The sequence below is a fragment of the Somniosus microcephalus genome, chromosome 6, assembly GCF_052327205.1.
Source record: "Somniosus microcephalus isolate GS21.2 chromosome 6, FLI_Smic_1.0, whole genome shotgun sequence".
Lineage (NCBI taxonomy): Eukaryota > Metazoa > Chordata > Chondrichthyes > Squaliformes > Somniosidae > Somniosus > Somniosus microcephalus.
The window spans coordinates 247,751,013-247,769,039 of NC_140992.1; the positions used below are offsets into that span (position 1 = coordinate 247,751,013).

Sequence of the window (18,027 nt, forward strand, 5' to 3'; positions counted from 1 at the left end):
GTTGCAGGCCACTTTTCCATATCTGGACAATGTGACCATCTGCGGCCGTGACTTGCAGGACCATGACGCAAACCTCGAAAAATTCCTCCGCACCGCCCAACTCCTGAACCTGACATATAACAAGGAGAAGTGCATATTCCGCACAAACCGCCTCGCCATCCTTGGCTGTGTTGTGGAACACGGAGTCATCGGCCCCAACCCCGACCGGATGCGTCCTCTTATGGAACTCCCACTGCCCCACTGCCTCAAGGCCCTGAAGAGGTGCCTAGGGTTTTTCTCCTATTATGCCCAGTGGGTCCCCTACTATGCGGACAAGGCCCATCCGCTGATCAAGTCCACCTCTTTTCCCTTGACGGCAGAGGCCCGCTTAGCCTTCCACCGTATCAAGGAAGACATTGCCAAAGCCACCATGCACGCAGTGGACGAATCCATCCCCTTCCAGGTGGAAAGCGACGCGTCCGACTTTGCCCTGGCCGCTACCCTCAATCAGGCGGGGAGACCCGTGGCCTTCTTTTCACGAACCCTCCAAGGCCCGGAGACCAGACACTCCGCTGTTGAGAAGGAGGCCCAGGCGATTGTGGAGGCTGTGCGTCATTGGAGGCACTACCTGGCCGGAAAACGATTTACCCTGCTCACTGACCAACGTTCAGTTGCTTTCATGTTTAACAACAAGCAGAGGGGCAAAATCAAAAATGACAAGATCTTGAGGTGGAGAATCGAACTTTCCACCTACAATTATGAGATCTTGTACCGGCCCGGGAAGCTCAATGAACCCCCGGATGCACTATCGCATGGCACCTGCGCCAGCGCGCAGATCGATAGACTGCGGGCCCTCCACAATGACCTCTGCCACCCGGGGGTCACCAGGTTCTTCCACTTCATCAAGGCCCGCAACCTGCCTTACTCTATTGAGGAGGTCAGGACCATGACCAGGAACTGCCAAGTCTGCGCTGAGTGCAAACCGCACTTTTATAGACCAGACAGGGCCCACCTGATAAAAGCCACTCGCCCCTTCGAGCGCCTGAGCGTTGATTTTAAAGGGCCTCTCCCCTCCTCCGACCGCAATGTGTACTTCCTCAATATTGTTGATGAGTACTCCCGTTTCCCGTTCGCCATCCCCTGCCCGGACATGACCAGTGCCACGGTCATTAAATGTCTGAGCGACCTCTTCACCCTGTTCGGTTTCCCCAGCTATATCCATAGCGACCGGGGCTCATCGTTTATGAGCGACGAACTCCGTCAGTACCTGCTAACTAGGGGTATTGCCACAAGCAGGACCACCAGTTACAACCCCCGGGGGAACGGACAGGTGGAAAGAGAAAATGCGACAGTTTGGAAGGCCGCCCTGCTAGCCTTAAAGTCTAGGGGCCTTCCAACCTCCCGCTGGCAGGATGTGCTCCCCGATGCGCTCCACTCTATTCGGTCACTGCTCTGCACTGCCACTAACGCCACCCCTCATGAGAAAATGTTTGTCTTCCCAAGGAAGTCCACATCGGGGACATCGCTACCGCCATGGCTGACGTCCCCAGGGCCGGTCCTACTGAGAAGGCACGCGAGGACCCATAAAACGGACGAGAGGGTCGACCTCCTCCACGCCAACCCCCAGTATGCTTACATTGCATACCCGGACGGGCGGGAGGACACAGTCTCCATAAGAGACCTTGCACCCTCGGGGGCCGCAGTAACCCACTACTCACTACCACCCCCACCCCCACCCACGATCCGATATCCAGCCCCAGCAGACGGCAGGCCTGGGCCCCGCGACCCGCTCGACATCTACGAGGACAACACGCCTGTGCCACAGCCCACGCAGGACTCGACGCCGGAAGCTCCACTACCCCTGCCGTCGCCACGCCGATCACAGCGGCAGACAAGACCTCCGGAGAGACTCCAATACACTAACTTTTAATACACTTCACCCCGCCGGACTCAATTTTAAACAAGGGGTGAATGTGGTAAACCACTGTTTGTATTCCACTGTGTACATGCCTGGACATGCCTCGGCTGACTCCTCCCACAAGTCCTAGTATAAAGGTGACTGCTCCCCAGCCCTTTGTCTTTCTGGACCGGTCGACCACTCGAGGCAGACCTTCATTCTTTTGTTAATAAAAGCCTTTAGTTACTCTCTTAACTCTCAGTCTTTTATGAGTAATTGATAGCGCATCAGTGGGCAACCTCGTAAAATGGTACGGTGAGCTCAAAATACTTTTTAATGGGCTGTTAACAAGGTCATAATGACCTGAATTGCTTCCCCCGCTGCTGCGTGTCGGTTCTGTTCATCCCTGACAGACCCGGCATCTGGGAAAGTCGCGTGCCGGTGGGTTGACAGCAGGGTCCCGACCAGCTTTCAAAACATATTTTTCCCCCCACCCGACCCACCATTGAACGTGCCTGCCGACCCCCCAAACAACTCCGCCCCCCCATCATCTCTGAACATCTAGAAATCTGACTTCACATGATAACAATGGCCCTAGTGTCATATAGAAACCTGATGCAATGAAAATCAGGTTCTGCACTGGCTCTCCCTATATGAGCATTGAATGTCGGTTTTTTCCAGGTCACAGTTTTTCTCATTGGTACGACAAGTACCTGAATTCCTTCACCATTTTGGGAACTGCAAATTAGACAGGGAAAACCACAAGTCGACAGCATGGGTGTCCATTTAATGCTGCTCTCTATAGTAAGCTAAGCCTTCCCCTATTAGATACAAACCAGAATTCCAAACCCATGTGAAAATGAGAGAGTTGAGTCTTTCTAAAGGACCAATTATTTGCTTACTTACTTTGAGGATTTCATGATACCGAATTCAGGATACTGTTGCACTCAACTTGTCAAATCCAAAAACCAGTCCAAATGCAAGTAAAAGCAACAAAGATGGGAATGACAAGTTCAGTGTTTACAGATACTACTGTACTTCAGCAAGGAACACAAAACATAACAATAATGTGTATAATGTTTTCAGAACACAACACTATTAGTTTGATTGACAGGCCATCACAGCAAAATGAAAGATTAATAATTTGGATCATTTCAGCCATTATGCAGATAACTAGCTTCTAAAATGCCTTATTTTTTTTGCAAAGGAACAGTGTTTGATAAAGGAGCAGTTATCAATTTGAGCAGAAATCCAATAATAATAATAATCGTCTATTGACAGAATTGCAAGAACAGAATTGCTGAATACATCAAATCAGTGATGGATTGCTTGAATAGAATTTGTTAATTTATCTATACCTACCAGTACCAGAATCAAAAACAAGGCACACCCAATCATCCACAACACTGCCAAACTTGGTACTATTGAATTAATGCAGACAATTCATGGGGATTGAAGAGAGAGACAGAGAAATCTCAATAGACAATAAATTAAGATTTAATGAAAATCAAAAATGTGTTTAAATTCCAAGTGTTGGCAACACTGCATTAGTTAAAAATCAAAGTTGCCTGTGATCGCTGTACTCATTAGAACTTTCATACCAGGCTATTATGTGGTTCTCAATTCCTTTTAGGAACTCCTGTAAGCACAAGAGTACGCCTGATGTCTACAATTTGGGATATGCATCACATTGAGTATAAATAATGCTCTTTCACTCAAATTTCATAATGTGTCAACAAACAAACAACCTTTCCATAGCTCCTACAATGACCTAATGGGAAAATTCATTGCTCAGTGTAGTACGGTGTAGTACAGGGCAGCACGGTGGCATAGTGGTTAGCACTGTTGCCTCACAGCGCCAGGGACCCGGGTTCAAATCCGGCCTCGGGTGACTGTCTGTGTGGAGTTTGCACATTCTCTGCAAGTGAAAAATTTACGGTAATACAGAAAGTTACAACTGGTTGACTTAACATAGCCATTCTCCCCGTGTCTGCGTGGGTTTCCTCCGGGTGCTCCGGTTTCCTCCCACAGTCCAAAGATGTGCGGGTTAGGTTGATTGGCCATGATAAAAATTGGCCCTTAGTGTTAGGGGGGATTAAATACGCGGGGTTACGGGGATAGGGCTTGGGTGGGATGGCTGTCGGTGTAGGGACCGGGTGTTTGGGTTTGGATGATCAGCCATGATCTCGTTGAATGGCGGAGCAGGCTCGAAGGGCCTACTCCTGCTCCTAGTTTCTATGTTTCTATGTACTAGGAGTTACAGAAGTTAACCTTTTCTTTAAAGAAAACTCAAAATTGTTATTTTGGTCTTAATAGAATTCAAATTAAAAAGAATGATCTGGTCAATAAAAAAAGTGAGAAAATTAGATGCATTTAAAAATACAAAATAATTCAGACTCCACACCCACCCCCCACAACCACCGTCATTAACGTAAAGACCAACAGCTTTACTAGTTTTGTTGGAATCAGTGCGATTTATGCATTTAACAAGATTACAAGTCGGAAATCGCAGGGGGTGGGGTCGGAGATCACAGGGGAGTGGGTCGGCCAATAGCGGAGTCTATAAAAAGTTAAGCTTCTTGGGCCTGGAAGAAAAACTCGTGCTCCTCCTGGCCTACAAGCAGCACTGTAAATGCTGTAAACTTATGCATTCAGCCCTTCCCACCTTTTACCTGCCAGTTTTCCCGAGCCTTGGGAAACCCAGCCTACATGGGTTAAAAATAAAATTCCTATTAAAATGGAGACACGGCGCCTCCTTAAAAACCTTACTGACCGACCTGCCTCCAGAGATCAGATTGGTGCCCATTCCCCGACTCTGTTAAAACCAAAAGTGGGCGTGTTGGAGTAGAATTTGAGATTAATTTCTTTTTTTTTTAAATAAACTCCCCACCCACCAGCAACCCACCCCTCCTTGGGGGTTAAAATTCCCCCATAGCCTCCAAAGACATCACTCATCACCTCCAGGGGAGGAGTGCGTGCATCCCATTTGACTCTTCATTTTGACCTGCGAGGGAGCAGCGGCTGTGGGTGAAAATAAAGGTCGGTGATTTTCAGGCCCAGTCGAGCAGAGGCAGCAGAGAGCGGCGGCAGAATTCGAGAGTGACGTCACAGTACAGAAAGTGACGCCGGCACAGGGAAAGCAGCTGATTGGGTGAGTACGGCCAGGTGAGTATTTATATTACTCTATAGTTTGACAGCTAAAGGTTAATAGTTTATAAAGCTTAAAACGGTCTTAATTTTGTGGTTTATAGTTGCTAATGTCTCTGTTGTGTAGCGGGGAGTGCTAGGAAACAAGGGCCCATTTAATTGCAGTGTAATTAGTGGTATTGATTTGATTTAATTTAATTTGTATTAATTGAAGGGCAAGTCATGGCAGGACAGCTCGGCCCCGTGGCATGCTCCTCCTGCGCTTTGTGGGAAATCAGGGACACTTCCTGTGTCCCTGACGACCATGTGTGCGGGAAGTGTATCCAGCTGCAGCTACTGGCAGACCGCATTGCGGCGCTGAAGCTGCGAAGATACATACTGGAGCATTTGCGATGCTGAGGACATCATGGATATCACGTTCAATCATTTGGTCACACCGCAGGTAAAGGCTGCACAGGCAGGAAGGGAATGGGTGACCGCCAGGCAGAGTAGTAGGCGCAGGCAGGTAATGCAGGGGTCCCCTGTGGCCATCCCCCTCTCAAACAGATGTACCGCTTTGGATATTGTTGAGGGAGATGGCTTATCGGGGGAAGGCAGCAGCAGCCAACTTCCTGGCACCGTGGGTGGTTCTGCTGCACAGGACGGGACGGGAGGAAAAAGAGTGGGAGAGCTGTAGTAATAGGGGATTCTATTGTAAGGAGAATAGAGAGGCGTTTCTGCGGCCGCAAACGAGACTCCAGGATGGTGTGTTGCCTCCCTGGTGCAAGGGTCAAGGATGTCTCGGAGCGGCTGCAGGGCATTCTGGGGGAGGGGGGGGGAAAAAAAGGGTGAACAGACAGTTGTCGTGCTGCATATAGGTAAAAACCGGGATGAGGTCCTAAAAGCTGAATATAGGGAGTTAGGAGGTAAATTAAAAAATAGGACCTCAAAAAGGTAGTAATCTCAGGATTGCTACCAGTGCCATGTGCTAGTCAGAGTAGAAATAGAAGGATATTTCAGATGAATACGTGGCTAGAGGAATGGTGCAAGGGGGAGGGATTCAAATTCCTGGGACATTGGAACCGGTTCTGGGGGAGGTGGGACCAGTACAAACGGGACGGTTTGCACCTGGGCAGGACCGGGACCGATGTCTTTGGGGGAGTGTTTGCTAGTGCTGTTGGGGAGGGTTTAAACTAAAATGGCAGGGGTTTGGGAACCTGTGCAGGGAGACAGAGGAAAGGGAAACAAGGATAGAAGCTAAAGACAGGAAGGAGAAAAGCAAAAGTGGCAGTCAGAGAAATCAAGTTTAAATCAAACATGGCCACAGTAAATAAGAATTCTAAAAGGTCTAAGAGTGTTAAAAAAACCAAGCCTGAAGGCTTTGTGTCTTAATACGAGGAGCATTTGTAATAAGGTGGATGAATTAGCTGCGCAAATAGATGTAAACGGATATGGTATGATTGGGATTACGGAAACATGGCTCCAGGGTGACCAAGGCTGGGAATTCAACATCCAGGGGTATTCAATATTCAGGAAAGACAGGCAAAAAGGAAAAAGGAGGTGGGGTAGCATTGCTAGTTAAAAAGAGATTAACACAATATTAAGGATGGATATTAGCTCTGATGATGTGGAATCTGTATGGGCAGAGCTGAGAAATACCAAGGGGCAGAAACTTTAGTGGGAGTGGTATACAGACTCCCAAACAGTAATGCTAAGGTTGGGGATGGCATTAAACAGGAAATTAGAGATGCGTGCAATAAGGGCACAGCAGTTATCATGGGTGACTTTAATCTACATATAGATTGGGCTAACCAAATTAGTAACAATACTGTGGAGGAGGAATTCCGAGAGTGTATACGGGATGGCTTCCTGGACCAATATGTCGAGGAACCAACTAGAGATCAGGCCATTTTAGACTGGGTATTATGTAATGAGAAAGGATTAATTAGCAATCTTGTTGTGCGAGGCCCCTTGGGGCAGAGCAATCATAATATGATAGAATTCATTAAGATGGAGAGTGAAGTATTTGACTCCGAGACTAGGGTCCTGAATTTAAATAAAGGAAACGACGATGGTATGAGGCGCGAGTTGGCTAGGATGGATTGGGGAACGTTACTTAAAGGGTTGACGGTGGATAGGCAATGGCAAACATTTAAAGATCACATGGATGAACTACAGAATTTGTTCATCCCTGCTTGGCATAAAAATAAAACAAAAAAGGTGACTCAACCGTGGCTAACAAGGGAAATTAGGGATAGCATAAGATCCAAGGAGAAGACGTATAAATTGGCCAGGAAAAGCAGCAAACCTGAGGATTAGGAGCAGTTTAGGATTCAGCAAAGGAGGACAAAGGGATTAATTAAGAGGGGGGGAATTAGAGTATGAGAGTAAGCTTGCAGGGAACATAAAAACTGACTGTAAAAGCTTCTATAGATATGTGAAGAGAAAAAGATTGGTGAAGTCAAGCGTAAGTCCCTTGCAGTCAGAATCAGGGGAATTTATAATGGGGAACAAAGAAATGGCTGACCAATTAAATACATACTTTGGTTCGGTCTTCTCAAAAGGAGGACACAAATAACCTCCCAGAGATGTCGGGGAACATAGGGTCTAATGAGAGGGAGGAACTGAATAAAATCAGTATTTGTCGGGAAATGGCGTTAGGGAAATTGACGGGATTGAAGGCCGATAAATCCCCAGGGCCTGATAACCGACATCCTAAGGTACTTATAGAAGTGGCCCTAATAATAGTAGATGCATTGCTGGTCATCTTCCAAAATTCTATAGACTCTGGCACAGTTCCCATGGATTGGAGGGTAGCTAATGTTACCCCACTATTCAAAAAAGGTGGTAGAGAGAATACGGGGAATTATAGACCGGATCGGACAAAGTCAACATGGATTTACAAGAGGTAAATCGTGCTTGACTAATCTACTGGAATTTTTTGAGGATGTAACTGGTAGAATAGATAAGGGAGAACCAGTAGATGTGGTGTATTTGGACTTACAGAAGGCTTTCGATAAGGTCCCGCATAAGAGATTAGCGTGTAAAGTTAAAGCACAAGGGATTGGGGGCAAGGTACTGACTTGGATAGAGAACTGGTTGGCAGAATAAATGGGTCTTTTTCCAGAGTGGCAGGGAGTGACTAGTGGGGTACTGCAGGGATCGGTGCTAGGACCCCAGCTATTCACAATATATATTAATGATCCAGACGATGGAACAACAGGAATTTTTTTTTTTTTTAAATCCGGCACCGACGTGGTGCCGGTTCATCAAAAATTCCGGATAACCGAAAGCTATAGTAAAAGATACGGAGAGCGGACAGCTTCGTATAAAGCAACAAACTCTGTTGCTTAGCAACAAGTGCGGAACAATGGCCACAAGTTCCAAGCGTCTCTGTAGCTTAGCAACAGCTGCAGCCACACCCTTGCACAGCAACAGATGGAGGAAGGCAAGTACAATATGAAGTAAAACTTACTTGAACCTACTCCTGAATTTTGCCGGTTAACCGAGATTTCCGGTTATTTAGGTGCCGGTAAAATCGAAAGTTTCCTGTAGATGGAATATCTCCAAGTTTGCAGACGACGCAAAGCTGGGTGGGCGTATGCTGTGAGAAGGATGCCGAGAAACTCCAGTATGATTGGGACAGGTTGGGTGATTGCATCTGCCATGCATCTGCCCAGTATAATGTGGATAAATGCGAGGTTATCCACTTTGGTGGCAAAAACAGGAAGGCAGGTTAATATCTGAACTGCAATAGATTGGGAGAAGGGGAAGTGCAACAAGACCTGGGTGTCCTTGTGCACCAGTCGCTGAAGGTAAGCATGCAGGTGCAGCAGGCGGTTGAGAAGGCAAATGGTATGTTGGCCTTCATAGCGAGAGGATTCGAGTACAGGAACAAGGATGTCTTGCTGCAGTTGTATAGGGCCTTGGTGAGACCACATCTTGAGTATTGTGTGCTGTTTTGGTTACCTTATCTGAAGAAGGATGTTCTTGTCTTGGAGGGGGTGCAGTGAAGATTCACCAGACTGATACCTGGGATGGCAGGAATGACATACGAGGAGAGATTGGGTCGATTGGGCTTATACTCGCTGGAGTTTAGATGAGAGGGGATCTCATTGAAACTTATAAAATTCTAACAGGACTAGACAGACTAGATGCAGGAAGGATGTTCCCGATGGCGGGGGAGTCCAGAACCAGGGGTCACAGTCTAAAGATAAGGGGTAAGCCATTTAGGACAGTGATGAGGAGAAATTTCTTCACCCAGAGATTGGTGAACCTGTGGAATTCTCTACCACAGAAGGCAGTTGAGGCCAATTCATTAAATATATTCATGTACAGCAGGCACCTCAAAGCACTGGAGAGGTACCACCAACGCTGCCTCCACAAGATCCTGCAAATCCATTGGCAGGATAGGCGCACCAACGTCAGTGTTCTTGCTCAGGCCAACATCCCCAGCATCGAAGCTCTGACCACGCTCAATCAGCTCCGATGGATGGGTCACATTGTCCGCATGCACGATACGCGACTCCCAAAACAAGCACTCTACTTGGTGCTCCAGCACGGCAAGAGAGCCCCAGGTGGGCAGAGGAAACGCTTCACGGACACCCTCAAAGCCTCCTTGAAAAAGTGTAACATCCCCACCGACACCTGGGAATCCCTGGCCCAAGACCGCACAAAGTGGAGGAGAAGCATCCGGGAAGGCGCCGAACACCTCGAATCTCTTCGCCGGGAGCAAGCGGAAGCCAAGCGCAGGCAGCGCTGTCAACCCAAGCACCCCACCCACCCGCCCCTTCAACCACCGTCTGCCCCACCTGTGACAGAGACTGTAGGTCCCACATTGGACTAATCAGTCACCTGCCAGCTCATTTTTAATGTGGAAGCAAGTCATCCTCGGTTCGGAGGGACTGCCTAAGAAGAAGAAGAAATATATTCAAGAAGGAGTTAGATATATTTCTTAAGGCTAAAGGGGTCAAGGGATATGGGGAGAAAGCAGGGACAGGGTACTGAATTTGGATGACCAGCCATGATCTCATTAAATGGCAGAGCAGGCTCGAGGGGGCGAATGGCCTACTCCTGCTCCCATTTTCTATGTTTCTATGAACAGTTTTGCAACCGGACCACCTTGGAATCAATCTGGAGTTCCCCATCCAGCAAAACATACTACCAGCTTGGTGTCCCTCATAGCTTGCAGGTTACAAACATATGCAATTTGTCAATGTCTCTTATTCCCACTCCACCTTTCTTTTACCTTGCAAATTTACTCGTGTGTATCTGGTGCTGCATGGTGATCTCTCTTACCCTAACTGTTGTTCTGTTACCTTTGCATTTGGTACTTCTGAAGTTTTGGAAACTGCTGTTGATTCTCAAATTATACATCTCATTAAAAGTTTTGCCTAATCTATGATTGAGAATTATGGATTTTTTATGCCCATTCTTTTGGTTATCTTGTTGCCTATTTTATGCACCTCTGGGACTATGCTCTTGAACATGGTGATCAATCATCTCTCATTCCTTTGGATGTCTGCAAAGCCTTTGACGAAGGTCTGCCACTGTGCATTTTTAAACAAGTTACCATCATGTGACCTCCAAACAAAGCTGTGCTCATGGCTATAGTGTCATCTCAAATTGCTCTGTTCTCCAGTTGATGGCTTGTCCTTTGACTTAACGCAAGGATTCCTAGGGCTCTGTCCTCTCTCCTGCTCTGTTCATTCTTCACATCAGTGACCTCCTCCACTCATCATTCAACTAGTCTCATTTTTTGCTAATAATTCCATTCTATATTCAACTTCCTTCATACTGCATGCTGTCAGTGCACACAATCTTCAGCCCTCTCAGTGTGGCTGAACTACTTCATCTTGATCTCCTGCATGCCAGCACGACACACAAAAAAACTTGTTTCTTTCAATTCTTGAAAGACACAAATTCTTCACATCTTTGAGGAGTTCTAACTAGCAGCTCTTACCTTTGATTGCTCTACTCTTGCTCCTTCATAATTATAATTCAACATTTTATGCCTCGCTACCTCTCTGACCTCAAATGGAACTGCTGCATCTTCTCCATTGCTAAAACAGCCTCAAAGAAGCTCAGTTTCCTTATTCATGCCAAACACTCTTCCCCCCCCCCCCCCCGCCCTCAACATTTATTAACGCTATAAATCTCAAGTCTGTCCAAGGTATGAAGATGATGGTAGAGCAGGTTTGAAGGGCCCTATGGCTTACTCCTGTTCCTAATTCTTAAATGAATTTTGTTCCAAATCTGGGAGGATTTTTTTCATGCTCTAGGACAGGATAGAATGAAAGAATTGTAATTTGATCAGTGGTAACTCACTCAGCTCCAGCCACCAAAATCTCTGTCCCCATCACAATCTTTCAAAACTTTCTCTAGTTTAATCAAAACTTGTATGGCCACTCTCCTCTGAACTTTCCTCTCTTCTTTCTAAAATCCAAATGCATCATCCCAGCACACTTGCGCTTCCCTACAATGCCACTGTACAGAAATCCAAGACTCATCCAACAGTCTCTACTCAAACTCGTTCTTGCGCAAGACCTTAAATGTGGAATCCTCTCAATCGTTCCTTCTTTCTGCAATCTTTAGATGATGTCAAGTTTGGGTTTACAAAATGGAATCATTACTTTTCAATTTCTCTCTTCTGTTTTACTCTTTTCAACTATGGTGACATCCTGCACTAAAGGCCTTTTACCTTGGTTTCACAATTTAATGAAAAGCTTAGTATGAGCTGAAAACTATTTTAAACTTGACTTGCCCAGGGATACATATTTTCCCTGGACCTGTTGGCAGTCCAAGGGTTAAGTTTGTAAAATGGTGTAATACAGCTGGTACTTTCAAAATAAACAGGAAATTGAAATGATAGCCAGAAGAGCTGCATGGTTTTATAGATATGTTATGATAAACATTTAACCCCTCTCCATCTACTTCAAATTCTATTTTTAGTGAGCTTCTGCAATAGGAAATAAACATTTCACAAAAATTATCAGAGGACAATATTCTTTCAAAACATCCTTATGGTAAGTGTTATGCATGGGGGGGGGGGGGGGGGGGGGGAAGCGAGAAAGCTGCACAACATCTTGTGATCATGTCTGAACCAATACAAACAGAAACATAAAGCAGTAAATAATACAGGAGTATAACTGCACTACATATTTATACAGTAGTAAATGGGCTGTATATTATATAACAGTAAATACTCAATTTTGACGTTCAACTCTACATTTAGTAGATAAGCAAGCAGTACGGAACTAATGATGAACCTTGTTAAACAGGAGCAAAAAGCTTTTCCATGTTAAAATGCTAATGCATTTGATAGTATTGATTAAAATGTCACTTTTATTACAGTACAATAATGCTCAATAGTTTGCACTAACCTATCAAGATAATAAACTTGATTTTCCAATACCTGAAATTATACTTCTAATCGTAATTTGTCTTAAGAAGTAAATCAACATTAATTTACTTTTGCTGTGGGACCTCTAAATTTAATTGTTTGCTTTACAGTCTTCAGAATTATTAAATGTAGGTCTTCACAGTATAGCCATAAATACAAGTAGCAAGAGAAGAGAAGTTATGCAACTGACCTTACATACTCTGCAAGTGAAAAATTTACAGTAATACAGAAAGTTACAACTGGTTGACTTAACATAGCCATTCTCCCCGTGTCTGCGTGGGTTTCCTCCGGGTGCTCCGGTTTCCTCCCACAGTCCAAAGATGTGCGGGTTAGGTTGATTGGCCATGATAAAAATTGGCCCTTAAGTGTTAGGGGGGATTAAATACGTGGGGTTACGGGGATAGTGCTTGGGTGGGATGGCTGTCGGTGTAGGGACCGGGTGCTAGGGTTTGGATGATCAGCCATGATCTCGTTGAATGGCGGAGCAGGCTCGAAGGGCCGAATGGCCTACTCCTGCTCCTATCTTCTATGTTTCTATGTTTCTATTAACCTTTTCCTTTTAATTCTAAGACCTGGGTTTCAATGCAGCCCTGATTGATGGCAAGAAAATCTCACCCTGCTGGCTGCAGTTGAGGTGGTAAGTAACTTGAATGGGCTTAAATAGTCTCAACCCACTTTCTAGTCTGCTGGGCCAAACAACACTAAACTGGTACTGACTGGCAATGGCAATGTTATACCCAACCCACTCTCGAGTGAATAGATAGATATCTGTTACTCATTTATTGTTGCTGCAGACAAGATTAATTTGCTATTGCCAAACGGTCATTCACAAAAATATTACATTGCATACATAATGTAACTTATACACTCAACAAATCACTTGAAGTTGCGCAATTATGCACAGAATCAGTATTGTCTTTGGTACTTTAATTTAATTATACAATTAAATTGTAAACAAACAACCTTATAAATGATTAAATAGGTTTTCAGAATAAACATTTTCTAATTTAACATAATTAGGAACTGAAACAAACCCCAAGAGTTTCTTTTCTTCCATCATTAAAGGCTTCTAACCGGTGTAATCGTTCCTGATATAGTGCTCGGAATTCGCCAAGTAGTTCCTGCATCTCTGGTTGAGGTACAGTTCCAATGTCACGACTAATTCCAAATCTCCCAGCAAGACCTCCTGCTAAAGAAAATGCAAATTACAGATAGGAAAGAAATTTTGTAACATTTATATCTAAAATATGCCCTGCACACCAACAGAGAGAGTGAGGGAGATGCTCAAATGAATTGGAAATTGGCTTAATCAGAGGAAACAAAGGTTTAGTTGTAGGTGGAACTGCAACAGTATGGAAGGAGGCAGCTTGCAGAATATCTCAGGGATCAGTGCTCTGGCCATTACTGTTTGCAATGTTCATAAATGGAGAACTGGAAGTGAAGAGAGGGGAGGAGGGGGACCCGAGAGAGAGGGAACAGTATTTCCCAAACTTTGGGCTTGACCAGATGGACCACAATGGTGTCTTCTGGCCCTGTATGTTTCTATCAAGCCTTCCCGATAGAGGTAAACAATTTGCACATATTTATTCAGTGAACTTATTTTCACACAGCAAGGAGACCTCTACTCCAACAAGGACAAACTACTCAGTCTTTTCAAAGGAGAGTTTTAATACATAGAATGAGATACAACATATTGGATAATGTGTTCCTTTGAGATGCAAAATTATTTTTATTTTTTTTTTTGTTTACAACATCAACTGCTGTCGTTTGGGAGTTTTGACTAACTAACAAAAATTGCTTGGAAGGCAAAATGTTTTGTTTTTAAAGTAACACTTTGACCCTCAAAATTTTGGTTGGTATTGACAGGCTGTGTCATCGGGGAGCCCTCAAAACAATCCTGACTAGATGATTCACAAATCTATTACCGGCAGTGAATCTCAAACAGCTTTCAGGGATCCAATACAGATGGTGTGCTAGATATATTAAATGGGCTTTTCTCAATCCCATCTCCTTATGATAAGTACATCAAAATCTTTATGCTGATCTCATTTAGGTTACGCCAATGCTTAAAAGGGCAATATAACAGAGATACGTCTCTCTTTCGCAAAATTTAAAAAAGAGTGCACCCACAATATAGGGCCTAACAGTAAGTTCTGCTTACTTACTTCCACAACAGAAGCAGTTAGAAAATGCTATTAATGTAAAGTTTGGTGCATTTATTTATATTTAAGGCCAGTCATCATGCAGGTTTAAATAATAGCACAGGCATGAATGATTACACAGCCATCTAAATGGCTAACTCAATCTGTTACTTTCACTACTCAATCTGTTACTTTCACTAAGATTGCACTTGGTGTTCAGTTTTCAAGGAAGTACTTTCATAACTGAATAAACTGGATTATTTGTGGATCCTGCAATTTTTAAAGCGCCTGTATGGCATATTCTAAGACACTTCTAAATTAGGATTAAATTTCAGACTCCTATTACCTTACTTTAGTTTAACAATTGAAGTCCAATTTATCCATTTACCTTTAAACCTGTAAGCACAAGCGCCTCTAACAGATTGGTGGAACGACGCAAGTATATGGCACTGATCCACACAGACCAAGAGCTGCACAGTTCATCCCTCATCTGCACTAAATTAACTGATCTGAAGTGGAGAGGCATTGGTGAAACAGTAAATTCTTAAGCACCCATGGACTATTTTTTTTAATTCATTCACGGGATATGGGTGTTGCATTGCCCATAACAACAACAGAAAATGCTGGAAACACTCAGCAGGCCAGGCAGCATCCATGGAGAGAGAAACAGAGTTAACGTTTCAGGTCTGTGACCCTTCGTCAGAACTGGTAAAAGTTTGAGATGCAACAGGTTTTAAGCAGGTGCAGAGGCGGGGAGGGGGAGGAAAGAACAGTCTGTGCTAGAATGCAAGGCAGGAGTGATTAAATGTTGCAAATGGGGATAGAAGAATCATCAACAGCTGCCGCCTCAAAAAATGGGGGTAGGGATTATAGTCTGAATTTTGCTATTATATTGTTGAACTCAATGTTGAGTCCAGAAGGCTGTAAAGTGCCTAATCGAAAGAGGAGGTGCTGCTCCTCGAGCTTACGTTGAGCTTCATTGGAACAGTGTAAGAGGCCAAGGACAGAGAGGTCAGAGTGGGAGTGGAGCGGAGAATTAAACAGACAGGCGACCAGAAGCTCGGGGTCACCCTTACGGACTCAACGGAGGTGTTGCACAAAGCAGTCACCCAATCTGCGTTTGGTCTCCCCAATGTAGAGGAGACCGCATCGTGAGCAGCGAATACAGTATACTAAATTGCAAGAAGTACAAGTAAATCGCTGTATCACCTGGAAGGGGTGTTTGGGGCCCTGGACAGTGGGAAGGGAGGAGGTAAAAGGGCAGGTGTTGCATCTCCTGCGCTTGCACGGGAAGTTGCCGTGGGGAGGGAAGGGGCTGTTGCGGGTGATTGAGAGTGGGCCAGGGTGTTGCGGAGGAAGCAGTCCCTCGGAATGCTGAAAGGGAAGGGGAGGGGAAGATGCGTTTGGTGGTGGGATCACGTTGTAGGTGGCGGAAATGGCGAAGGATGATCTGTTGAATGTGGAGGCTGGTGGGGTGAAAGGGGAACCCTATCGTGGTTCTGGGAGGGAGAAGGGATGTGAGCAGAAGTGCGGGAAATGGAACGGACACGGTCGAGGGTCATGCCAACCACGGTAGAGGGGAATCCTCGGTTGAGGTAAAAGGAAGACAAATCGGAAGCGCTGGTATGGAAGGTGGCATCGTCTGAACAGATGCAGCGGAGACAGAGAAACTGGGAGAATGGAATAGAGTCTTTACAGGAAGCGGGGTGGGAGGAAGTGTAGTCCAGGTAGCTGTGGGAGTCAGTGGGCTTGTAGTGGATGTTTGTCGATAGCCTACTGCCAGAAATGGAGACAGAGGCCCAACCAGTCCCCATCCACCACCATCCTCCTCCGCCTGGCTGAACTTGTTCTCACATTGAACAACTTCTCCTTTGACTCCACTCACTTCCTCCAAATTAAAGGTGTTGCTATGGGAGCCCGCATGGGCCCTAGCTATGCCTGCCTTTTCGTGGAATATGTGGAACATTCTTTGTTCCAGTCTTACTCGGGTTCACTCCCTCACCTACATTGATGACTGTATTGATGCCGTTTCCTGCTCTTGCCCTGAACTAGAAAATTTCATTCACTTTGCTTCCAATTTCCACCCTTCCTTCACCTTCACATGGTCCATCTCCGACTCTTCCCTTCCTCGACTTCTCCGTCTCCATTTCTGGCGACAGGCTATAGACAACACCCACCGACTCCCACAGCTACCTGAACCACAGGTTCGGAGGCGGGTCCGCTGTCAAAATCTAAGATTGAAGGGTCTAAGGGTCTGCCTGTGCTTTGCAGACCCGGCACTAAGTGGCTTGTCAGCCAATTGAGATAGTTATAAAAGAGGGTCTTTAAGGTAGTTGAACAGCATTTTACCATCTTCTAGCCATTTTTCCACAAGGTTCCCGTCGCTCGGGGAATCACGTCAGGTAAGTGTGTCGCGTTCTCGATGACTCTGCAATGCTGTGAATAGGTGACAGCTGCAAAAGTGGTATATAAGCTACCATTTCACAGCTCTTCACTTTCCAATGTCAGAAGCACACCAGCAGCACCAACACCACCACCAACCTTCTCCACAAGCACCTGATGCTGCACAGGACACAGGGCATCAGCACCCAACCACATTGTTGGCTGGGATGCCAAGGATGGTCTCACCATGGCCAGATTTACTTCACTTGACACTGTATACCCTGGCTGACACATGATGCGCCAGGTTGGCACCACCCCACACCAGCAACATAAAGCATCCCTACAATGTCCAAGCCATTCCTTTCACACTCATCACCATTGTAGAGGGGGGGGGGGGGGGGGGGGGGGGGGGGCAACCCTACAATGTCCAAGCCATTCCTTTCACACTCATCACCATTGTAGAGGGGGGGGGGGGGGGGGGGGGCAACCCTACAATGTCCAAGCCATTCCTTTCACACTCATCACCATTGGAGGGGGGGGCAACGTTATGTCTCACCATTCACTGGAACTCACTAAGACACTTCCAAAGGTGCACACAAATCTGTCCAAGAACACAAAGTGTTGAAAATAAAGGTTTCAATGTTTGACACCACATTAACAGAAGCTTTCCATGAACATTGCATAAAATACCCAAATGTCTACCCTTGTGCGTCGTTAGTTGGTATGATTGGACAAGGATGAGGGTGATTGTGAGGGGGAAGTGATAATGTTGATAGAGAGGGGTGGGTGGAGGTGCAAGGTAAGTTGGTGTAGGGATATGCAGGGGTAGGGTAGGGAAGGCAGAGTGATGGGGATGTGATGAGTGGCAAAGGAGGATGAGGTTGAGTGTGGCTTTGCAGTAACATTTCGTGATCTACTGAGATCATTGAACGGTTTGCGCCACGGCAGCCAGGTCCTCCTGACAGCATCCCTGCTTGTGTCCTCCTGTGCAATATGTAACCAGGTCGCTTCCGCCCATTGGAAGGGAAGAGAACCTCCTTGCGCGCTAGGACTCCCTCCATAAGCATATGGAGGGAGTCATGGGAGAGCCTGGGTGCAGA

The 18,027-nt window shown here is 45.7% G+C and overlaps 1 protein-coding gene across 1 annotated transcript in view; it reads right to left on the reverse strand.

Annotated features, from left to right (window-relative positions):
• pmfbp1 (polyamine modulated factor 1 binding protein 1) overlaps positions 1-18,027 on the reverse strand; it is an 840,874-nt gene that overhangs the window by 808,629 nt on the left and 14,218 nt on the right. The window contains 1 exon segment of the mRNA XM_085991731.1: positions 13,439-13,590. Coding sequence (XP_085847857.1) covers positions 13,439-13,590 — 152 coding nt within the window.